We start from the raw sequence: 24543 nt of genomic DNA on the forward strand, positions 1-24543 counted from the left end.
CTGGGGATGGCAAAAGGCAGCAGAATGAGAAGCGCTGGGTACCGGCGAAGATCTGCCCGTTTCTGCCACAGAAGTTGGTTTACCTCCGTGCTCTCCTCTAGCTTTTCCTTGCTGATTGCCACTTAATGCTGCTGGTTCTCTGATGACTTACACAATGGCTCTCAGAGCGTAGAGTCCCTCCCTACCCCCCCGCTCCCCCCCCAGCCTCCGTCCTGTCTTCCCCACCCCCAGCCCCTTCCCTGTCCTTTCCCTTCCTCAGCCCCCAAATTCTCGCTTTTCCTCTCTAGGGAACTTTGGGGGGGGGGTTACTGGCATGCACGCTGGATGGCGGCGATGTGAGTGGCAACCGTGCCGTGCCAAGAAGATTCGGATGGTTTAAAGCAAGGAGACCGGGTTTGAAAAGGGAGAGAGAGGCAAAGGGAACGCAAAAAAAAAAAAAAAAAGGGAAGAGAGAGGGGAGAAAACAGCTGGAGAAAGGAAAAGGAGGACGTTTGTTGATGACAAAAGGATGGGTAAGTGAACTTTTCGTGTTTGTTTCCTAGCACAGCTGTATGGTAGATTTTTCGGTTGGATTATTAGCTGGCGGAGAGGGGGAAGCGGTCTGAACGGCAGCAGTGCATTCCTTTGCCAGGTGACTCACTGTACTTGCCATTGTATTTTTAGATCATGTATTCACCCCCCCACCCCCCATACGCACATACACACACACACCTTTCCTCCTGCGGTGGTTTGATATGTAATTAACCTGTGAAGGACCGTCCAGAGTCTGTCTGTCTGTCCAACCCACCCACACACCTGCACACGGACAGAGAAGTCCATGGATGCGTGAGCCACGCTCCCCCAAAATCTCTTCTGCCTTCATCTTCCTATTTGACGAGGCTGTAGTGGGATTATTCGGGCTGTCAGAAGGGACCGTTAACACTTTGCAGTGTGTGGGAAGCCAAAGGGAGGAGGTGATTTGGTTGTATAGGTGGTTTTGAAAAGGCTTGTTTGGTCTTTGAACAGATACCCCTCATGTTGCTGCTGGATTTCCAGCAGTCATTTGCCAGCCTTATTTTTTCAAGTGTGACAGGTTTATTTCCCTCCCTCCTTCCCCCTCAGCCCCCAAGTCTGTAACAGCCAGAACATATTTCTAGCTGGCTGCTGCTGGCAGTAGCAAAAGATGAGGATTTAAATTAAAAATCAAACCATTAAAGCGAAAGGCAGAGGCACAGAGTCAGGGGCATTTTAGATTAGGAATCATTTTGCAGATTGCTCCTTGGTTTAAAAGTGGATTAAATAATTGCAGTACAGGGATGTGGTTTTGCGTATGTGACAAATAATGAAGTAACTATTTATCGAGGAGATAACCAGCCCTTAAAATATTTCCTCTTGGAAGGATGCGTTTTAATTCTTCGGGAGATTGCAACTCTGGACAGAGGCACCAGTCCTAAAATGATGACGGGCTAAGGAAAGCGTGTGTATGGATGTTGGATTTTCTAGCAACCTGTCCACCCCCTTTCCTAATTATTCCAAGCATGTGTTAAATGTGACTGTCCTCACGTAACATCATTGCTACTATATGATACATTTGACACCTCAGAGGCAAAATCTTCAAATCAGTAGAGCTGTGGAGGAGAGAGGGGAGTTGAAATACAAATATACCCCTTTAAACTTTGTGTTTTGCTGCTCCTAATGCAGTGCTTATATGTAAGTATTTGTGTTGATGTTTTCATAGAGTATATACTGTATATACCATATAAGAAATGCTTAGGTATGCACAGCTACGTGGCGATAACTTCAATATGTGCTAAGACTGATTCATTTTAAAGAAATATGTCTTCTACCATTATCTTGGTATTGAGGTCCCATACTAGCGTTATATGGTATACTTCTCGGTGTGGTTGTACTTTATTTCTGTGCATCTATTTATATATTTTAGGCACATAAAAATAATGAGTAAACCTACTTAAACCTGCTCTTAAAAACAAACCACTCTGTGCAAAAAAGTAAAAACCTTTGCTTGCTGTTTAATTTGACAATCAATACACATTTTAAAGATGGATCAAACTTTAGGATAACTAGATTCCTTGCTTTTTGCAGTAATTTTCAGAGGAACTGGACTTGCAATTGCTTTTATTAAAGGGCACGTTTAGCAGCACATAAATACCAGCAGCTTTGGCTCATTTCCTTTCCAGCACTGTGGAGCATTCAGCACAGTGACTTGACAAATATGTTTATTGTGAAAACCTCAGCATCTAGCGATAAGGATATACCAGCTACATTGAGAGAAGATGGACAGGAGAAACGCGAAGAGAGAAGAGGCTCTTGGTCCTTCTGAGGGCTCATCAATCACACACAAGTCATTGAATCACGAGTAGCGCTGGTGACGGTGCGGGTAGGAGAGCTGGCAAGCCAGAAACACCAAGAACAGGCATTTACACAACAAAAAGTGCAAGACAGGAGGCAAACAGGTTGTGTTCCAAATCCACCGCTTCACTAATGCTTCATTAGAAACCCCATTGACCTTCGTAATCTGTTGGCGATTTATTTTAATAGCTTTCCAACGCGCATGTTTTGTTTTTAATATTTTAGGTTTCCATTTAATTAAGCGGCTGAGAGGCATGAGCGTGGCGTTAGTGCTGCTTCCTACGGTGCTGCTGGTTGTGCTCGCGGGGGCTCAGCGAGCCTGCCCCAAGAACTGCAGGTGCGATGGCAAGATCGTGTACTGCGAATCTCACGCGTTCAGAGACATCCCTCAGAACATCTCTGGAGGGTCCCAAGGCTTATCGTTACGGTACAACAGCATTCAGAAGCTGAAATCGAATCAGTTTGCGGGCCTGAATCAGCTCATATGGCTTTATCTGGACCATAATTACATCAGCTCCGTGGATGAGGATGCATTTCAGGGCATCCGCAGGCTGAAGGAATTAATTCTAAGCTCCAACAAAATTACCCATCTGCACAACAAAACCTTTCACCCGGTCCCCAACCTCCGCAATCTGGACCTCTCTTACAACAAGTTGCAGGTGTTGCAGTCTGAGCAGTTCAAGGGCCTTCGTAAACTCTTGATTTTGCATTTGCGGTCCAACTCGCTGAAAACCGTGCCCATCCGAGTTTTCCAAGACTGCCGAAACCTCGACTTTCTGGATTTGGGCTACAACCGCCTGCGGAGCTTATCCCGTAATGCTTTCGCTGGCCTTTTGAAGTTGACAGAGCTCCACTTGGAGCACAACCAGTTTTCTAAGATCAATTTCGCCCACTTTCCACGCCTCTTCAACCTTCGCTCGATTTATTTGCAGTGGAATAGGATCCGGTCCATCAGCCAAGGGTTAACGTGGACTTGGAGTTCCTTGCACAACTTGGATTTATCAGGAAATGACCTTACAGGGGTAGAGCCTGGGACCTTCCAGTGCCTCCCCAACCTGCAAAAGCTCAACCTGGATTCCAACAAACTCACCAACATCTCCCAGGAGACCATCAATACGTGGATCTCGCTCATCTCCATCACTCTGTCCGGAAATATGTGGGAATGTACTCGAAGCATTTGCCCTCTGTTTACTTGGCTTAAGAATTTCAAGGGAAATAAAGAGAGCACTATGATATGTGCAGGCCCTAAACATATCCAGGGCGAAAAAGTGAGCGATGCTGTGGAAACATATAATATCTGTGCTGAAATCCCGGTGGTGGTTACCGAAAGATCATACCAGGCCCCCAAAACCCCCCCGAGGCCCATCTTCATTCCTAAACCTACCGTTTCCAAACTGGAAAGCAATCAGCCGACGTCCGTTCTGCCGAGCCCGTCTGCAGAGCTCCCGACGCCTGGGCTGGAGCCGGAGTACGAGCACGTTTCTTTTCACAAAATCATCGCCGGGAGCGTCGCCCTCTTCCTCTCCGTGGCCATGATTCTGTTGGTCATCTACGTGTCGTGGAAGCGCTACCCGGCCAGCATGAAACAGCTCCAGCAGCACTCGCTCATGAAGAGGCGCAGGAAAAAGGCTCGAGAGTCTGAAAGGCAAATGAACTCCCCTTTACAGGAGTATTACGTGGACTACAAGCCAACAAACTCTGAGACCATGGATGTATCGGTTAATGGATCTGGGCCCTGCACGTATACCATCTCTGGCTCCAGGGAATGTGAGGTATGAACCATGATCCTCCTAAAACCATTTCAGCTGCTGGGAAGGAGAGGTAAATGTTTGAAGCTCTTGAGGTGTCTCTAAACGCTAGAAAAAATGAATGAGAGTTTTTCGCTTTTGGGTTTGCTCGGTCCGAAGGGTTATCTCATTAAATGCTGGCGGTCAGGGAGGTGCTGGCGATGATTTTGAGTAATTCAGACTTACCTAAAGAAAAAATAGATTAAGTTGAAGTAAACAGCTACGATAAAAGGCATTTGGAGTGTTACTCTCCTCCTACTTGTACCCATTTATTAGCAGTGGCTATGAGTCCCATTTTAATGTGTTGGTAGAAACAGAGGAGTTTGAGAAGCTTTTCTGTTTTAAAAATACATCTAGAAACCTCTTTGCTCCAGACCTCGCGTCAAATCTTGCGGGGTATATGGCCTATTTAAAGGTAACGTCATAGATTTTTCTGCATTTTCCGTCTGGTTCAGGAGTAAACCGGGGGACAAGAGGACTGCAGCACCAGTCCAGAGTTAGGCCCCACGTCAAACAGTCCATTTGCAAATGTCTGGGTTGGGAGAGGGGGATTCTTGAGGGGTTTTTTTACTTCATTTTAGTAGTCAGTGAAGGTTTGGCTTGAGAGACAACTCCACTGGAGTTAATGGTTTCATATGCTTAAGGTCCTGTTACGATGTTGACTCAGCAACATGGGAAATCCAAGTAGGAAAAAGCTCTCGGTGCTTCTTGTGTCTGTTTTTCAGCTTTGGCAAGAAAGTACTTTTTTTCCTTGCAGTATTGTCAATTACTCTGTTAATATCTATGTAAGAAATGGTTTTACTTGTGAATTCCGTTGCTCATTTCTACGTGGTAAGGGGGATTTGAGCAATGACATTTCAGTACTTGGAACTTAATCCTGCCCATGATTTGGTATTAGGAGACCACGGTTGATTTTGCTTCCTTGCTTGTGGCCATCCTACCTGAGAGTGCTGAACGGGCCTGCATTTCTATGCATTTATGAAAATTGGGGTTGACTATGGTGGATTTTGCCCAGTGACTCTGCCAGGCGGTTCCAGGATCCTCATCTTCTCCAAGTGGACATTCTCACTTTCTGACAATAGAGCATCTTTAAGATGGTTCGTATTTGACGCCCGAAATCTCTAGCTGCCCATGGAGCCTAAGGGCAAGAAAAAAGAAAAAGTGTATGTTTCGAGGTTGCTTCCTCTGGAGCAGTTTTGTTTGCAAAAAAAGAAAACCACCTGTCATACCCTTGTCATTTCTACCAGTATCGTGCAAATGAAGGTTTGTGTTTTTTCTTGTAGCAGCACAAGTAGAAAGTAACTGATGCTAACAAAGTTATTTAGAATATTCACTGACCGTCACAAGGAGCATTAATTTGACTTGAAAGGCTGTCTCCTCTTCATGCCGAAGTTTTACACGGCTGAAGTTTCATTAGCTTGAATAAAACGCTGTTTAATTTACAGCAAGCTGATGTGGAAGACGGCTGAATCTGAAAGTCCATGTAGTGAACCCAGAACCTGGAACGGAATTTGGATCACGGTTGTAGTGCGCAGAAGATAGGGAATATGTGATGTTGTTTGGGAGACTGAAATTCAGATAATTTCAATTATGACAGATCAAAAGCTGAAGAGTCCTCCCAGATCATGGAAGGCACCTGTAGCAACCCATGAGCCTCCACTCGAATACTATCTTCAGCTTGGATTTCACAGTTTTCGTCTCCATAGCTACAAGGTTCCACTTGTAAAAGGGTAGATATGCACTGTACAGTACTTAAAAATGGTAAGAAAAAAAATCCCGTGGTGTCTTCAGCAGTGGAAGGGTTTTATATTTGGGAGGGTGGGTAGTGAGGGGAAAGGACCATCTCGTTACGCACTGATTTACCCAGAGGAGCTTGTGAGAAAACTGCGATTTTGTACGAGAGAAACAGAGCTCAGGCCAATCCTCCTGTAGGTCTCTCCATTCATTGTGTTCAGAATGAAGTTCCTCCCAAAAAAGGACCCCTGAGAGGAGGAGGGTGCTTGGTTGTCACAGTGAAGGCAGTTCAGAATTCATCGCTTGTGAGTGTATTGATTTTACTTTTAAATGAATATTTTTCCAATTATTGTCTACTTTCACGGGTCTACCCGCACACGCACCTGTAAGCAGCCAAGATGTCCAAAAATCGTGTGTATTTCCGGAAAGAAAGAATGGCTTGGTTCCATTTTAACCTGGGAGAGGTGCCTGAACACACTCCGGTGCTGGTCACTGGTGGTAATTAATGGTTTCTGAGCGTGGCCTTAGGCCGTGTGAGCACGCCTGTTATGTTCACAGGGATGATTTTATGTTTAGATTTATCCAGCTCATCTCATCCATGAACCACTTGTTTCCCAGGGCAGAACTGGCCTTGAAACAACACGTTTAGGTATTTGTGCGGGTTCTGTTTTCACAGCAGCGACACACGTGAGCAGGAGGTGAGGTGGTGGTTGTTGTTTTAAGTTCAGTGAGATTTTTAGCGTGTAACAAAGCACCGCGAGTGCAGGAGATTGGCCCCGTGTTGGGTCCTCGCGCTGCAAGTCGAGGAGTTGCAGGGACGGTTCGTGTGGCTCATTTTCACCTCCACGCTTTATGAATTATTCCTTGTGCTCCAGAGCGAGCGCCGGAGTCAGGCTTGCTGTAAATGGGAGCAAATCTCTTGGCATCGGTGGGATTATAATCACGGACACCTGGCCTGCGATATTCTATTTAGTCTATTGGCAGGGGTTGCTAAAATAACTGGATGCTTATGATTTTGGCTCTCACCGTCCCGTTAGCAGTCTGCTGCTATCTCATTTTGGTGTTTGCTTTGCTTTGTGCATGTGCATCTTATTGCCTCTCTCTTTCATATTTATTTGTACATTTGCTGAAGATCTGGGAGCCATAAAAAGTGATTTCGTAAACCAAGCTATTATATTATGTATTTCATACATATCACACACGAAATATCCATATATAGCACGTTATGAAGGTATACAGGGAAAAGGAATATTGCTGCAAAAATGTTTCCTTCTTTCACTGGAAGGTTATTTATCTCGTGTTTCTCAGGCTGGCAGTTACTAAACAAACAACAACCAACCAAACAAGTGAACATCTTTTCCGCGTTAACCGAGCACAGCTGATGTGCAGCCCTTTGAGAGCCTCTTGACACAGACCCTGTGAGTTACTTTTGACACTTCAGCGTCTCCGTGTCTCGCTACACCCCGGCGCTTGGCAGACCGGCCCACCTGTTCGCACAAGTACATCGCGGCCGTGATGCTGCGGTGTTCTCCTTTGGGCTGAAAACCAGGGCAGTTGTCACTTGGACTCATCCGTGCTATAGCAGTCATGCAAAATTCTGTTCGCTTTGAATTCTACTTCCTCCTCCCTTGCCAGTGGGAAGAGACGGGTTGAAAACAACACGTGTGGGCTGTTGCTGACCTCCTCCTTTTGGGCCTGGTTTTAAAGGAAGTGTTGACACGCCACTGGTGTTTATTGTTTATTTATTAAACACCATTACTGTGTTGTTTGGAACGAGATGCAAAAAGAAAAAACAATGTTAATCTCCATGGCCCAGCTAGTGTTCAGTCTGAGGTTCGGTGAGGGCGTTAATGGTTCCGTGACTCGACTTAAGAAGCGTGAGCTCATGGGATGTTGCGACCTCAGGAGAGAAGTCACACAATGATTTGGCAGAATTTCTCCTTGTTTTTTGAAGGGCAGTGATTGTAATTCCTTTGGTCATCAGCCTCGTGTTTTTATAAGGAATACTCAGCAAGGACTTAGGGCAGAGGTGTAAGTTCATCGTAGCTTGGGGCAATGCGAAAGGAGGGTGATCGCGTTAGGAAGAGAAGAATATGGGCGGTGAGGAGCGAGGAGTATGGGAAGCAGCAGCTGTTAATTAGAGAGCTCACGGTCATCATTTCTGTTGTCTTCCCAGTGACTGTTTTGGAACGCTGTAGGATGGGCAATGTTAATGTAGCTTTCTCATATCCCATGCTGTGGCTCTTTGCCTCTCCTTTTCCACCTCTCCACGATTATAGATGGACCTTAAATTCTTGCTTGGGTTGTAAACTGAAGGGTGAATCAATCTGATGGAACTCTGTCATAAGCTCTGTGTTTGTCCTGGGAGAGTAAGCAAGGGCTGAGCTGAGAGCGCTTCTCCTCGGTGCAGTATATTTGGAAGAAATATGTCAGAAGTGGCTCAGAGGTGAAATCTTCCAGGCACAGGGCCAGGGGGAGGTTTGAGGAGAAGGTAAATTTTAGAAGTGTCTTCAGGATTAGGACCAGAGGTAGAAATTTGCGTTTGTTACCGTTCAGAGAATTCGTCAGCGTTGCATACTTGTCCTTGCAAGTACACCGTCAGGGTACAGAAAGTTGCATTCTAGCAGTGCTAGTGATGTAGCAAGAAATGCACAGGGGCAAATTTTCCTGCTCAAATGGAGAGGATGCTGCATTGCAAAACCTTTGTACAAGAAAAGCAAGTATTTGCATTCCTATTCTAATCAGCACTCCGGCTCTCTGAAGGAGAATTGTGACAGATGCAGTTTGCCCTCTCCATCTCTCTTTTCCTTTCTCTCCCCCCTTCTGCATTTCTCAAACTCTGTGATGTGCTGCCAGTATTTTAAGGAGGAGAAAAAAAATCAATTTTAGTCCATCATGTAGCTGATGCCAGGAGGGAGAATGCTGACAGAAATAGCCAAGGAATCTGTTGAACTTCTTCATTTGATGGTGAGTTTTGTTTGATTGGTTTGCTTTTTCCTTTTAAACACACACACAAACCCCCCCACCCACGCTCAAAAAGGGGCGAACAAGCTTATTGAGTAAGTATCCTGCTCTGGAAATGTACCTCAAACTCTCCTCCAGAATAATGTCGACCTGAACTAGCCAGGCTGGTACAGCCCGGAGCTCTGAGCCCATCACGCCGCCCGTGTTGGAAACAGATACGAGCAATTCCTGTGTGATTTGTGTTTATAGTGCTCCTGCCGTCCCGGTTTTTGGTCATTTCAAGGCAGGTATTTCAGGACTGAACACAGATGGGCCGCAGCACTGAACGTTTTTGACACTAATCAGCTTTTATCACATCTGCCTGTTGTGCAGCCAAATAGGCTTAGATTGCCTGTAGATCTCTCCGTCCACACAAAAAAGATGCCCGGATCAATTCGGAGAGATTTCCTGGCGGTTGTTGTCTCTCTTCCTAGCTGCAAAAATTCAGGGATGGCGTGAGAGGGTGTTATTTTATGGGAATATTGGCTTCTTGGCCTAATGAATTTGTCTTTGCCTTTTTAAGTCTAAAGGAAGTAGAAAGCTCCTCCTGTTAGATTTATCGGCCGTACTATTGTCGTGGGCACTTGGATGGGAGTCGTGCCACCTGCGAGGATGGGGAAGGCAAGAAAGGCCAGAAAATGCCGATCGGCTCTAATCTCTCACCATATTCTGGCTGCAGCAAGATCTTCACCCACGTTTCTTAGTTCAGGTATGGATGGATACATGCAAGCTATTTGTATGTGGTTCTTCAGACACATTTAAATATAATTGGCTAGAATATGAGAAGTTCATGGATGCCAGCAAGCCAGGGAGTCTTTGGTAAAAGCTCCGTGGTCTGTGTCTGTGCCGTGGGATCCTGAGGATGCTCGAACTTCTCCTCTTCGTTTTCTATCCGTTGTGTGACAAAAGCAAGCAAGGACTTTTTGTGTAGTACTTTTTATGTGAAGTTCACAAGACTCATCAAATAACTAACATTATCCTAATTTTTCTTGCTGTGTCACATACATCATAATCTTATGCAACAGCTCTTTGCTGTAAAGATTCCGTGTTTCCTTTTCTGTTTCTGTTCTCACTCAGCCTTGCACTCTCACACACCCTAACTCAGGTTTTTTCCAGACTTTTCCAATGCATCGAGTGTCTTTGATGAATAGACTTGAGTTGTGTGGTTTTGCTCATTTTCAAACTTGGTTCTCGTTAAAAATCAGCTTCTCCTTCTGTGCGATGGCCCCTGAAGCCCCAGATGATTCTTCACTGCTCTCATCTTTCACTGACACGTCCATTTGGATTATCTTTGTGCCATGACGGATGCTTTAAAAGGAAGCAACAAGGCCATCAAATTCTTGCCCTGGTTCAACTCGCATTTGTTAATATTCTAAATCATCTTGGGCCTGAAATGTGCTGGTTCTTAAATTTAGAATGAAGTGATTGCCTGAAGCCTCTCCACGTGTTAATTAAATCATCATAATTGTGGTTTTTTGAGACTGACAGGTTATAAATAGTTTTTCTTTCCCCCCTCCTGCAGTAATTTGGTGTCAATGATGGCAAAACAGCTATTGTTGTACTGTCCGTCTGACACGGGCCTTCCCATCCAGACTCCACTGCTCTGCTATTATTTGATTGTCCTGAAATAACAGACAAGTGTCATTCGTAAAGGCTGGTTAATTACCCCGCGCCTCTCACATTATGTGAAGATGTGAGAAATTTGTTTTCTCGGTCGTCATGATCCATTTAATTTAACAGAATGTGTATTAAGGAGTACCGAAGGTCAGGGCAGATGTTCGGTGTCTGTGTATATACACACCCACCCGCCAACATACAGCAGAACACACAGAACAAGTCCTAAGATTAATGTCTTTTAGTAATAATTTTATTTCCATCTATAATGTCGTGTCTCATCCGAGATTTTGTGGAAGTAGAAGCCTCAGTGTTCTTAATAGAGTTTTAGTCTGTGCTCCCCCATATCAAACTGCCAGGTTCATCATTGCTGGGCTGGAACAACTGGAGATTGAACATCGTTTGGAAACAATCTGCTTACAGTTCTTTTCATTCTTAGTACCGAGAAGGTAAAAAGGCTAAAAATACTGAAGTTGACCAAGAATTTGTCCCAAACTCTCTACTTGCCTCTGGATCTCCCCTGGCTTCAGAGCAGCTCCGTCCCCTGCGGTGAGGATGAGGCAGGAATGATGCCGTTGGGAACATCCCCAGGTTTGCATTGTGCAGGATCCCATCAGGCGATTGAACGTGGCTCTGCACGCCGTTTACAGCTCTGATTTGTGGAAGAACCCGCGGCTCGATCTCAGTCTGCTGCTCTGGATCCTCCTTACTCCTCCCGTTACACAAAGAAACTGCCACTTTCTTACTTGAACTCTTGAGTGCAGACATGTGTCATGGCATAATTCAGGGTTAAATAAGCTTCAGGAATATATGGGAGAGAGATTCCACGCAGGTCCGAGGCTGGAGGATGTGACCTGGGGAGCAAGGTGATCACCGTCAGCTCTGGCTGGAGGCCGCAAGACTGAGGAACCGTTCTAAACTCCGCTCTTAATTTATTGTGTGAGCTGGGAGAGACGGTTTCATTGCAGGCTGTCGAAAGAAAAAAAGGAAAGCAAGGTCACGTTGACTTTCATTAGAATTTGAGCGTTGAAAGCAATCCTTAAACCTTTGAAAATTTCTCCTGTCTCGTAGTCTTTGCCCTCCCCTCTGCTTACCCGAGGCCCGGCTGGCTCCGTGTCCTTTCCCTCTCCTCCTACCTGGTGGTGAACAGAATGGGGCTGGGGCTTCAGCTACTACTTGCACATAAAAGAACAAAGTATTGTCTGAAGCCTTGAGGGACTCCTGCTGCCTCTGTTTTGTTCCTGGCATAAAAGCCAGTCTGGAGTGGTCCGCTTTGTCTTGCTCTGCTATTAGCACATGCCTATTTAGTTCTTTTAAAACCCCTATACTGTATTCAGATGCAACAGAGACCGACTTACAGCTACTCAGGTGTTCCCTTGTCCCCGTAGTTTTCCCTTTTCCGCAGCACAGTGAAATTGCGTGATTTTAATGTAAATTTCGGATCCCTTTTTTCCCCCAGCATTATCATTTTCTTTCTCAGAGCCTCTAAATCATACGTTAGGCTTCTGGCTTAAAAACCCACATCAATGTCACACGCAAAGTGAAGCGGGGAAGCGAAGGCAGTTTGTATGTTTTTGCAACCCGCTGGTGATTTTGAATTATTACAAATCTCTATTTGAAAACAAAATCTATGGGTATTTTCTTTGCTGCCTTTTCTTTGTTGAATATATTAGGAGTCCCAGCGTGCGTGAAGCTTTGACAATCTGAGGAACTGATCAGCCTTTTTCTATTTGTGGTTAGCTCCCGAATATTTATTGTATTAGCTTGTGAGGACAAGGTCCAGGCTTCTTTGTTTTTCTGTCATAGAGAAGAGACTTGAATTAACGTTGCTTCAGTGAATTTTCCACGTAGGTTATAACTAGAAGGTAGGAGTAACGTTTCATTTTTCACTTCCTCTCATGTCTTAATCAAGATCGGAGGAGGAGATTTTATCCCGATACGCATAACAAGAATTGGAGTGGAGAAGAGAGAGTGAGCCATCTGCTTTGCCTTGTGTGTATCAAGGGCCACAAAACTTCACAAAGTTCCACTGTTTCTAAACCCAACAGTTTATTTGGACGAAAAAGTGGCTTCAGAGCGTCACTTGGGGACGTAGAGAGAAACCTCCACTTCGCTGCTAATTTGCTCCAAAGGTTAATAAGCTTCCCAGTGAAAAATATCCTGTCCAGCTGTTAAAATCATCCCTTTCTCCGCAATGACGTGAAGTCGATGGGAGAGGACGACGTACCCGCTGGTGAATGTCTGGCTGAGGAGATGTGGGGATGTTTGCAGCTCCGCCAAGAGCGGTTCAAACACAACCCCAGCAAATCCCGTGGAGACCGACACAGCCCCGCTGCAAAATTACATGTTAATTGAATCCATACAGGAAAGTATCTATTTATCCAAACTGCTGAAATAAGCAATTTTGAGCACATCTCTCCTCCTCCTGTTCCGTGGTTATCATACTATGAAATACCATTTGAGGCACGTCACTGGAACAGTGTGATGTAAGTTTGCATTAACTTGGACACCACCAAAAGATTTTCCTATGGATGCTTTCATTTCTGAAAATAAAATGCTTTTTTCACTTAAATCAGTGACACTTTTAGTCAGGGCGGCTAAAGGTAGGAATTAAATATGCAGTAGATAGAATTCGTGTTCGTGGCCAAGGTCCTACTTTGAGATGTATCTTATAGACACAGAGTGTTACTATAAAATAAATCCTTACCTGAAAGGGCTTACAGTCTATCTTTTAGTTTTAGATATAACAGCGTGTTAGATCATCACTAAGCAGAAATACCAGGACCCGAAAGGAAAAAAATAATATTCCCTTTGAAAATGTGTCAAGCAATGATTTCTCTTTGTTCCTAGCAAGTGTTAACTCTCTGCCTTCAGCGGGGGATTCGCAGGACGGTTTTAATCTTGCATGCGACTTCAAAAAAAGACCACATGCCTTTGAATGATTTAACTCTTTCGTGTTCCCTCTCTTAAGTAATGATGAAGCATTAATCAAAACTTGCAGCATACAACTGAACTCGGCCCAAAGGAAATAACGAGACTTTTCCCTCATTCGTTCCTGTATGTATATGTATGTATAAAGTAGAAATATCTTCATTTATATTCAGGAGTTGCACTATTTCCTATTCATCGTTACTTTTACTGGTAGCAGCAAGGTTGTTATTTGAGGTACATGGGGGAGGGAGGATCTGAAGAGAAATCCAAGTTGAAATTCAGTAGCAGGAAGCTCATGTATTCATTTATATGAATATGAATTTATTTTTTTCTTTTTAAGAAGAAGAAAGTTCTTGTTTTTATTGATACACAAGCGTAGCAGAAGAGAAAGCTGATGTGTGCCTAAAATACACGGGCTATTTGGAACATCTAATTGAGGATGGAGAACGTGATGCACGCCAATGGTTTATCTGAGGACCAGAGGGAATCAGTGACCCGGCGACAGGTTTTCAAGTGTGTTCCATTGAAGGACTGGAATCAGTGGGTTTGCTGCTTGCTTCTCCAGCCTCTAAACCACATTTCCTAGTAGCATAATAGTGGTAAGGTTTCTAAGTTTTGTCGTGTGCTTATTATCAAGTTCAATTAGCATATGAATATGTTCTTCCATTGACATACTTGAAATTATGCTGCTTAACTCCTGTTCAGTTACATCAAGGCGTCAACTGAAAAAAACACACAAACCACAACCTTTTATTCTTTTTTTTAAAAAAAAAAATATTTTTTTTTTTTTTTAAAATACATTGTTATTTTGGATCTCCACTTGGCGGGCAGGTAACATGGGGTATTGGTTCACAGTATCTCAGACTTAACGTAGCAATTAATTAGTCACTATATGTACGTTTTGTAAGAGCGTTAAAAAGTACTGGTTAATCATTGATGAATTTTAAAACAGGATAAGCACATAAATAAGAGGTCACATGTGATTTCTGATAGTTTCTTACAGCGTGCATTAATTATTCATTCATTCTTGATAAGCTATTTACAAATGCATGCCAGATCTGAAACATTCCCGAACGAGCTGTAGTCAGAAAGCAAATAAAAACCTCAGAAAACTCATGTCTGCTTCACAGAAACAGCAGTTTATTGAGTCAGGGAAACGAGGTCGAAACATTCCATGAACAACACATAATTTATAATTGTTCGTATTTGATGCTGGGATGAAAAGTAGAGACTCGGGGCCCATCAGTCAGGCGGTTCCATTTTAAAACGTTGGCTCCCTTTTAGAGGTCTCATTTTGAATATTCTAATATCCAAGTTCCAAGGTTTCCAGATGGAGGTGAGAGCTCAGACTTGTGCAAATGTTTGAACGCGCGTTTCATGTATTTCTTTGCGTACACCCGTGGTGGAGGTGCCGTTGATCGGAACAAGACAGGCTTGTGTGCAAAATGCAAGTCTTGCAATGAGACTTAATTTCCCTCCAATTAGGAAAGTTCTGGAAGCGTTAGAACACGAAACCACAAAACCAATGCACCTGCAACACCGTCCTTCCTCTCCGGAAGAGAAGAAACGCTGCGTGGTGTTTTCTTCAGTACAGAATTGATTCAAATTGAAGTAGTTACTGCAAAAAATGCCCCGTTTGTGAGTCGCTGTTTTTGTAGAAGAGCAAAGTGTGTGGTGCCGTATGTGTCATTTATGGATGGGTACGGTACTTACAGATAACGTGCACAATTTGTTCTTTGAATTCCAGAGTCTTTATAGATCTTTCAAAAACAGGAAAAGAAAAAAAAAAATCAGCTTTCCTCTCTGCTTATGTTTATGGAATCAATCTTTCTATCTGACGCTCTCATTGCAACCGGTGTTTACGGCTGCTTTTCCCCGTGCATCAGGCTGGGCCTGTGTTGCAGAACGCTGCAATATTCTTTTTCTTTCAGGTAGGCACTTAAATATTTTTCCTCTGTCCTGTGTTGATTGCTAATTACGTGGATGCGAGGTTTGCTTTGTTTCCTTTTAAAAGCGTTTGCTTGGGAATATTTCATCCTCATCTTTGAACCAGACAACAGTGTGAATATCAAACAGAGAGCTGGTAGAAGCTTCGCTTGCCACCTGTCTCCCTTCCAGGGAGTCAGTTCTGATTTTATTTTTTATTTTATTTCTACTTCTTCATCCATTTGATGTTCTATCATCTGAAGCGTTTCTTTCCTTTCCTCCCTTCCCCCCTTTTTTCACTTTACCCACCTCTGAGCCTCAGCTGATTTCTTCAAGGAATGTCCTTGAACTTGCCAGGTTTCTTTACAGTAAGGATCCTTAGAAGAAGCTGCTGCTGCTCTGTTGCTGTCCATTTTTATCTTTTTTTCAAGGCAGTTTGAAGTGTTATTTCCCTCCTCATGTTTTACAAGGCTGTCTTAAATTTTCTAGAAAAAAAAAAATCACTTTGTCCGTGAAAAGTTTTATCGTGATTTTCCTCCCATTTTTTTCCTTTTCGTCGTAATAATTTTTATTTATTGGAGTATAGCATCATAGGGGCATGAGAGGACTTTGCATTCCCAAAGCTGTTTTCTCCCTCCCTCACTCTTTTCAGTATCAAGGCTCCTGCTCAGCTCGTGCACCACGTACAGAGCGTTGGTTTGGACACAGGTGGGTTCATCCCCCTGTTCCCACCTGCAATGTGATGGAATATTTGTCTGGTAGCCAGACAGGTCACCGGGCTGCGAAATATCTCTCTACTTGTATCTTAGCCTAGAGACTTGGCTATAAAGTCGCTGTGTCTTTCTACGACTTTTTCCTCTCGTGCTGTTACTATACATTGATTTTCATAATCACCTTTCTCATGTCTTGAATCCTGTTGGAGCCCGTTGTGCTTTAACAATGTAGACAGACAACAGGATCAGGACTTGCCAGGTTTTAACTTAAGTTTTCTCTTTATCCACATGCCCAGTACCTCTAGTCCGATTCCCATTTTAAAACGTCGTCGCATCTGTCCAGTTTTCTTTAATTAATGCCTGGGTCTGTAACGCCAGGTCCCTCAGGTACCTGCGCAGGAGGATCCTCTTAATGAGCACAGGTCAATTAGGAGATGATCTTCATGCTCCCAGAATGTGAGGAATGAGCTGTTCAGGTCAGACATCCTCTCCTCCTTCAATTTGAAGTGCTTTAGAACAGGCTTATCGTAAAATTGTAGCTTTATATGTGCAATAGCAGAAATGGGACACAAGAAGTATTTATGGAAGCGGAGCCTAGAAATGAAAATTAGGGTGTGCCGTTCATTCCAAAATTACAGGGAGACCTCGAAAACCTCTTTATAACGCTGGTATAGTGTGTGCTGACCCATTTTGGCCGCGCCGTGTGGTGCTGGGGGTCGTACGATCAACTCGCGAAACGATCATTGCAGCCCAGAAAAATGGTTGAACAGGAGCAAAGTACCAGGCAGAGAGGAAGGGTATCAGGGTGAATCGTTGGCCTCCTGCAATATGTTGGCATCTAGTAAAAGCCGTATCAGATCTTACCTCCAATTTGTCGGTTTAAATCCAGCTACGTTAACTACAGATGAAAAGCTTGAGCGTTCTGGCCGCGTGAAAAGCACTTGCTAATTCTCAGGTAGTTTCTTAAAGGATGAATGGGAGCGTTTTTCTGCATTTGCGTCGCACCCAGGACTCGAGGTTCCCGCTCCACGAGATCGCAACAACAAAAAGAAAGAATATTTGCAGAAATAGGCCAGTGCAGAAGCAGCTTTGACAAACGTACCAGGAATTAGAGACTTAGTTATTCCTTCAAGCTCAGGTTTGAAACGCTGTGCGGTTTATTTCAGTCTCTACTAAATTACATGCAAATGAAAAAATATTACAGCCTGTCCCAAGCCGTTGATACTTATTTCAACGTATACCAACAGATGAGAGATGTTTTCTCTTAAATACCCCTTATTTCATAAAGAAAATTGAGAGAAAATGATGTTCCGAAGTCTGTCTGTCCTCCCCCCACTGAGGTCTCACCTCTGCAATAAAAATAATAATAAATTTGCCCTTTTCACAGTAGTCTTTAGCTTTTGCTGCCATTTAGAAAAGCAGGCGGCACATCACAATATGAAAATGTCATTTGCAAACATTTACCTCTCCAGTGCTCGCTGTGCTTTCATGGGATGCTCGCTAGGAACACACAGCTAAGAAACAGGAATTATTGAGCTGGGGCTGCCTGAACAGGGCTGGAAAAGGGCACGAGGGAAACCAAACTAACGGGCTCTGGAACAAGGGGGTTATCAAGGTTGTTTAAAGGGAAATTAAGGAGAAAAGAAGAGACGCTTAAGAGTAAAAAACAGCTCAGGCCCATAAAAGTCGGTGAGAGGACAGAAAAAAGGGGAATATTGGTAAGGAAGAGGTTTTTTTTTTTTTAATTGTGCGATGGGCTTCGGCCTTTCTTCTTCAAAGTAATGGCCAATATATTTTAATTGAACAAATCTCATTTTCCTTAATGCTTAATAAAAAGATTTCAAGGCAATCTAGAAATAAACCCGGTGTTGATGTGGGCTTTAAATAATTAACGTGACTTCCCTTGAGTACTTTAGGAGCTAGAATGGGTAACTAGTAGGGAGGTAAATCCGGTTTTCAGATGCTTTGAGACTTGGTTAAACGTCGGAGTCCCTAATTCTCCACTACCTTGTTATGCTGGTGTTACTGGTAGTTTTATTATTGCTGCGGTAGGTAGCACAAGAGGAATTAAGCGAAGGGTATTTTTTGTCCATATACAAAATTCATGCTGTTTATTCTTCTTATTATTGTTTTTGCAAAATCCTGAACTCAGTTGCAGGTAGAATAAGCCATCTGGTTCCTGTCACAGCTACTGTATATTACATACGAATGGGGAAATTGCTTATTGATTTAACCAAGTGTGAACAAGTGCTACTAGGAAACCACAAAAGTAGTCGTAATACTAATAGATACTATCAGAAGTGACATGCTGCACTTGATTTTTGGCTAGAGGGCATCAACTTTTAACCAAGGATTTAAAAAAAAAATCAGTTATTGCTATATGGATGACTGGGCTATTAAAGCTTTAATGAAAAATTTCTTGGAGAAAGAAAGGTAATACACTTAAAGACAATCGTGTATGTTTTATTGACCTTATTCTACTTTATGTACTAGAATTAGGCCTGTCTCCTGCTAAGTCTTTAAGTTATTATGTCATCAAGAGAGTATCGGTGTTGGCTGCGTGCTGGTTTTATAGCATCTGTGTGCGTGTATTTGGCCAGTTATTTGCATGACCTGGACATTATTTTTAACCAATTTAACAGATGAAGCCACTGCAAGAAGGCGGTACAGGACAACCTTAAACCTGGTGTATTCCTGCAGTGACAGGACAATGTATTAATAAGAAACCTACTTAGAGATGCTCTGGATTTGTCATATTTAATTTAGGAAGCAGCCAACCGTGGCTCACAGTGCGCATCATCTGATCTGACTCCTTGCAGAATGACATCTGTGTGTTTGTGTAAGATTCCGGAGTGATTTTGCTCCTAAAATTGTGAGTAATCAAATAGCTAATTAATTTTTGTGTCATAATCTCTGCTAGGGAGATGAGTGCAATCTCTGCACACTCGCCGTGTCTGTTCCCCGTCGGGTGGGAGCTCTGGCTTTCTTCACAAGGCAGGACTTGTCTTGGGGGAATGCAAGGTTGTGTCAAGACAGTCATCAAGAATAATCCTCAAGAATAATCCTAGAAAAAAAACCTTGTTTCTACATCCACAGTGTCTGGTCTTCGACTGAAGTTACCTATGGAAGAGCGTGTTGAGTTGGAGATGCAGGAGTTTGTTGTTGTGTCCCGGTGAGAATGTGAGGTAGCTTGGATTTTTAAAATGATGCTTTATGCTCATCGATAAATCTTAGTTTAGCCAAGGTGCTACACCACTGAATTAAGCATATAGTGGCTGTGATGCTGTTGAATGAATCGAGCCGCAACACCTTGATGAAAAATCTGGAGGAAAAAGGAATGTATTTGCTTCAAACTTACGCAAGCGCAATTTCCTAAATTCTTCATTTGGCCTTGAAAATGTGCCAGCTCATCTCTGTCTTGGAGCTCTTGGCCGTTACTCATCCTTTGCATCGTTTGAACTGCACAGCTCCGCAGCCCGAGCGCTGATGCACCCGGTCGCCGTCAGCTGCGCCAAACCCGCGCGTTTGCGTGTTGGCATCGAAACTTGAACTCCAAACAGCACAACCCACCACTCAGTTCTCGTAGTTTCACGTATGAATAACAAAAAACCACACCGGGATAAGATTGTGCAGTTAGACCCCCAGAAGAATCCAGATACACATTAATAGGAATGACTCATCTAAACGTAAAATATTTGATTTTCATTTTCACACTGCGCTTGATTTAGGAGACGTTCATTTTAGCATCTGTCAAGAGTAATGTATGTACACAAATAGACTGTCAGGAACTGAATGTGATTGCAAGTTGTGTAATGAATCTTCTCTCTGACTTCATAAGCGGACGCCAGAACCCTTTATGGAACAAAAAGCTGAGTGTAGCAACTGTCCTTATTCAACATTTCCTTGGGCCATGAGTTGCATGTGGCAGAGGCACCTGTGGGGTCCAGACCCCTCAGTCCCCGAGATTTTTAATGTGAGATGCTCCTGCAGAAGTCCAGAGGCAGGAGTTGAAGCGCTTGGCCTTTGTGGATGAGAACTGAGCTGCGTTTTCCGTGGATTTTGCGTAAAAATGGATATGCACTCTTTCACGGATCGGTGACCTAGGGCCTAGAACTATGAAAAAACGCAAATACTGAAATTTTTGAAACAAAGTAGATGATTTTTGATGAAACTGCTCATGAAAAATAATCCTCCTTTCTTTTAGCATCAAAGTGCAGGCGCGTTTGCTTCCATTAGTGTCCTTTGCACTGAGTTTGGCAGCTATAAATACCAATATAGTGCCTTGCAAATGATAGTGGGCTACTCTGACATGGAAAATTTCCACTAGGTTTACTTCTTGTCTCAAAAATAAAAGCAAGGTGCTATCTGGCATGGTTCTTTGGAGCATATTAACCTGTGATGTTTATGGCTAAGTTACATTTGTCTTGCGTATAGTGGAGATTTTATTAAATTAAAAGCCCTTCTTAATGGTAATACTGCACTTCCTCAGGGTTCTTTATTTCTGAGTCTCAGAAGCTTTTAATGTCAAATAGATTTTTTGGTGGTGGTTTTTTTTCCCTCCGTTCTGCAGGAATTGAGTAGGAAGTTGCTCAGGCTTGTGCAAGTACAACTATATCTAGTGGCTTTTGAGTAGTGAAGGAATATCAATGTAAGGCACCTATCTGGCTTCGTTCCTTGAGTTATCAGAGGTACCGGCATCTGCTGTAACGCTCGGAAGCCCCTGGAAGCTTCTGCTGTTCTGTGAAATCGAGAATCGGTCTGATCTTACCCGATAAGCTTTGGCTTCTGCCATCTCGTGTGTGTCAGAGAAAGTCCCGCCTCTATTTCAAAGGAGGATCCTTGAAAATGGCAATAAATCATCTCGCTTCCAGTCTGCTCAGCAACAAGGAAGCTGTTAATGCTTTGAGTACCTAATTAGTGCCGTGAATTTCACTTCTTGACAAAGGATCAGCAGACACCATGTTCAACTCTTTGAAAGAGTGTAGGTGATACTGCTCTGAGTTATGGTAAAAAATGATTTAAAACGGAATGCTCCTTACTTAATAATAATGCTTAAGCACATTACATCTTCAGGAAGCTGTACAAACATTAACTAATTAGTACCCCAACTAATACATAATACTCCATCATGGTATGTAATTATGTATTACCGTTAAAGCTGGAGGAATCATTCCTTGTGAATAAATTATCCAGCAAATTTTCCTTTTTCCCCTCACTGCCGTGAATTTGTTTGCAAAATAATCCCAGGTGTTGTGGTTGTAGTTGATCTCTCTTTGCCATAATGACAGTAAAATGTATCCTTTATATTCTGCGTAATCAATTCCTTTAGTCATTTGAGGCTGGTTTGTGATTATTATTGATATCGCAGCAGCATCTCCAGGCCCAGTTGCGTATGAGACTTTGTTGTGCGAAGTGCTGTACGTTAATACCAGTGACCCGAATGGGAATTGCTATAAAGAGAAGGAACAAACTGGTGAGAAGGGAAATGGATACGGAGGGAAGGAATAAATGATAGGCCCACGGTCAAGGAGCGTGTCGAGCGAATCCATTCCCTGTGATTGCATTGGAATGAAATGCAGATTTCTTGAAATCCATTCCCTCAGACAACGCCTTTTCTCTAATGAGGCCGGAACAATTTATCGCCATGTCACGGTAGCTGCGTAAGTCCCCAGAACTGCTGTTCTCTTCTCTCTAAAGCAGGTCAGTGTTTCCCGCCGTGACACGGGGGTGTTCCCAGCGCCAGCGCTTCAGGAACAGAGGGGCCCATTGAGCTCCATCCCCGGCCTTGTCCAGGCCCCGAGCTGCTGCTTTCACAAGCTCTTTGCAAATAGCCCCCGTGCCTGACACCCCAGTTAGCGCTGTACACCCCCCGATACATAGATCTAGAGATACACACACCAGGAGCCAAGTATAATCCGTACTTCTTCTGCAAATGGCTCGGTATTTGTATTTGCGCGTTAATTGCTGTTGCTTTCCCAGCATTTTTTGGAGCACGAGTGAGACTGGAAGTGTTTAATCTCAGAGAAGAGGTGACTAAGATGAAGAGTGATTAAAGTATTCTCAGTAATGACTGATTTGGAGAAGAGTTGTTTGGAGCTTCTCCTCTGCCTCATTACTCAAAAATTAGAAGATAATGAAACTGAAAGATAGGAAACCAAAAAAAAAAAAAAAATCAGAAAAAAAACCTTTTTTTTTTTTTCACTGAAAGAAACCTGTGAAAGTTGGTGCCACGAGATGTCTGTAGACTGAGATTTCCTTGCTTTAGAGACGATCGCCCAAGAATAACTGAGCACATTATAGGTAACGTTTTAAAAAACATGCACAGATCTAAAATTTCGTTCTTCACATTTAAGCCAGTCTCAGATCGTGAGGAAGAAGTTTCCTTTCCCGTCTTGTCTGGTCCATTATTTTTCATCTTCTTGCTCGTAGAGTTTCTTGTGGCCTCAGCTGATCTACCTGCATTTGTACGATGCAGCTGAAAGGCCCCGGCTCTTAAATCATTGTGTGAAATGAGGTTGTCCCTTTATGGAAAATGCTGCTATATATGTATTCCTTATGGAACCTCCTCTCCTGTCTGCCATATTCACACTTGCGGTTAACAGTTGCTCTTAATTTGCTCTGCTTTTCGAAGCCACACACTAAAATTACCACTTGAATTTTCTGTGTCGAATGCAGATGGAACAGAAGGTGAAGGGTAATAGACGTGCAAGGAAGTCTCTCGTTTCTCCATCTTGTCATTTTTTTTCTCCCCTGTTTTAAAGAAGAGGAGGTGAAAATACGAATACGGTCCAAATGCAGAATGTTGGTGTGTGAAAGCTCCGGGGATTATTCTAGTGGGCACAGCATTGGTTGGGGAACCACAGCAACTGGCTGGGGTTTTGCATTCTTTGCAGTGAGTATCAGAAAATGCTCGTTTTGTGTCAAATGCAGTGAATTTATAAATATCTGCCTGCAACATACTTCCCAGAATTGTTCTTCCCCGGTTTGACACTGAGTGGTTTTAATGGTATTCCATTTAAAAAAAGATTTTATTGAGAAACTTAAAGGAAGGGCCTACACGCCTCAGAAATAAACGCGTCTGATGGGATTGCAGAACTCCTGTTCACTCCATACAGGTGTAGTTAGCTGCCTGATCTTCAAAGAATTTCGAAGAAAAAGGCATTAATTAATCCTCAAAGCAGCTCTCACGCATGAGGCTTGTCAAGAAGTAAGGACGAGGATGGGTCTGTGCCTGGATAGTTCCTTTAGGAATTAAAATGAAAATTCCGAGCTAAAGGAATGGCTTCTGGAATCCTAGAATGAGAAGCCGGGGCAGGTTTTGGCCGTCACCGAGTTCTCCGAGGGTTGCGGGTAGAAAATTTGCTGTTTAGTGTCTAAAAAAGTAGGATTTGAGTGTGACGAATGAGCGCTCGGAGGCGTCAGCTCGTGCACCTGTAGGGAGCGAGTTTGGATGGACTAGAAGCTCCGGCCGAAAATTCTGTGTTTCATCAGGAGGGGAGCAGATTCCCCGCAAACCCCGAGCGGTGCCGGGGTGGTGACAACAGTCGCGGTGTCACCAAAGTGTCACCGGGGCCGACTGGTGCCCTGCGTCGCAGTCAGGGGGTTTGGGCACGGTGTGTCTGCAAAAGATGTTCAGAAATGAAGAAGATGTTCATAACCGCCTGTTTCCTTGACAACCAGAGACTAACAGATGATTGGGCAACTGATAAATATTTTTAAGATTAAGCACAGTTTATAGCGTGTTGCCAAATTGGATATTCGCGAAGATCTGTGACCTGTTCCTGGCTTTCGCATAGACTGTCTAGTCTTGTCTAAAGCTAAATTGACTTTATCTTAGTTTCGTGCTCCTTAATGGTTGTTGTAGCTATTACATCCGTGTGCCTTCTAATTAGTAACAAGAAAAAAACCTCTCCGTGTTCTGATGTATGCATAGGCATGCTTTGTTTCTTCCACTTACAGCAGTAGTCTCAAAAATGATCATGGGAATATTACAAAGGGCTTATTCTGACCAAGTTAAATTAAAGAAATGGTTGCTTTTAATTTCCTCAGCTATGAGATGAAAGTAATTGTGCTTATTTCTTTTTTTCTACGTATGGAAATTCACTATTATATGCATCTGTCATGGATACTAATGAGGGCTGGTTAAAAACTTGTGCTTTGATGAAAATTTGTGCTAAAGATGATAATTTGCATTTTTTTCCTATCCTCTCCTAGTCAAATATGAAGTTAATAGTATCTCTAAAATAGACTAGAATTTGGATGCCACAGTTGCTGGAGTTTTAGGGATTCTAATTATTTAACAGTAACAAAATTCAGAGTGGCTGTTCTGATTTCCTTTCCTTGCCTTGTTTTGATTATTTAGCCTATAAGTTACTCGGTGTTAGGGAACAGACTGAAGAGAAGCTTTTCCTTTGACAACATTATCCACATGTGTTTCCTGGGTGTGCAGAAGCCGAAGACAAAATGAAATCATGTGTCGAAGAAGT

At 43.2% G+C, this 24543-nt stretch overlaps 1 protein-coding gene across 1 annotated transcript in view; it reads left to right on the forward strand.

Annotated features, from left to right (window-relative positions):
- The first annotated feature begins 272 nt into the window (after positions 1–272).
- LRRTM4 (leucine rich repeat transmembrane neuronal 4) overlaps positions 273–24543 on the forward strand; it is a 133101-nt gene continuing 108830 nt past the window's right edge. Inside the window, exons 1-2 of the mRNA XM_065651712.1 lie at positions 273–512; positions 2575–4121. Coding sequence (XP_065507784.1) covers positions 509–512; positions 2575–4121 — 1551 coding nt within the window. The 5' untranslated portion in view covers positions 273–508. The remainder of the gene's footprint in view (positions 513–2574; positions 4122–24543) is intronic.

This window comes from Caloenas nicobarica, chromosome 25 (genome assembly GCF_036013445.1).
Source record: "Caloenas nicobarica isolate bCalNic1 chromosome 25, bCalNic1.hap1, whole genome shotgun sequence".
Lineage (NCBI taxonomy): Eukaryota > Metazoa > Chordata > Aves > Columbiformes > Columbidae > Caloenas > Caloenas nicobarica.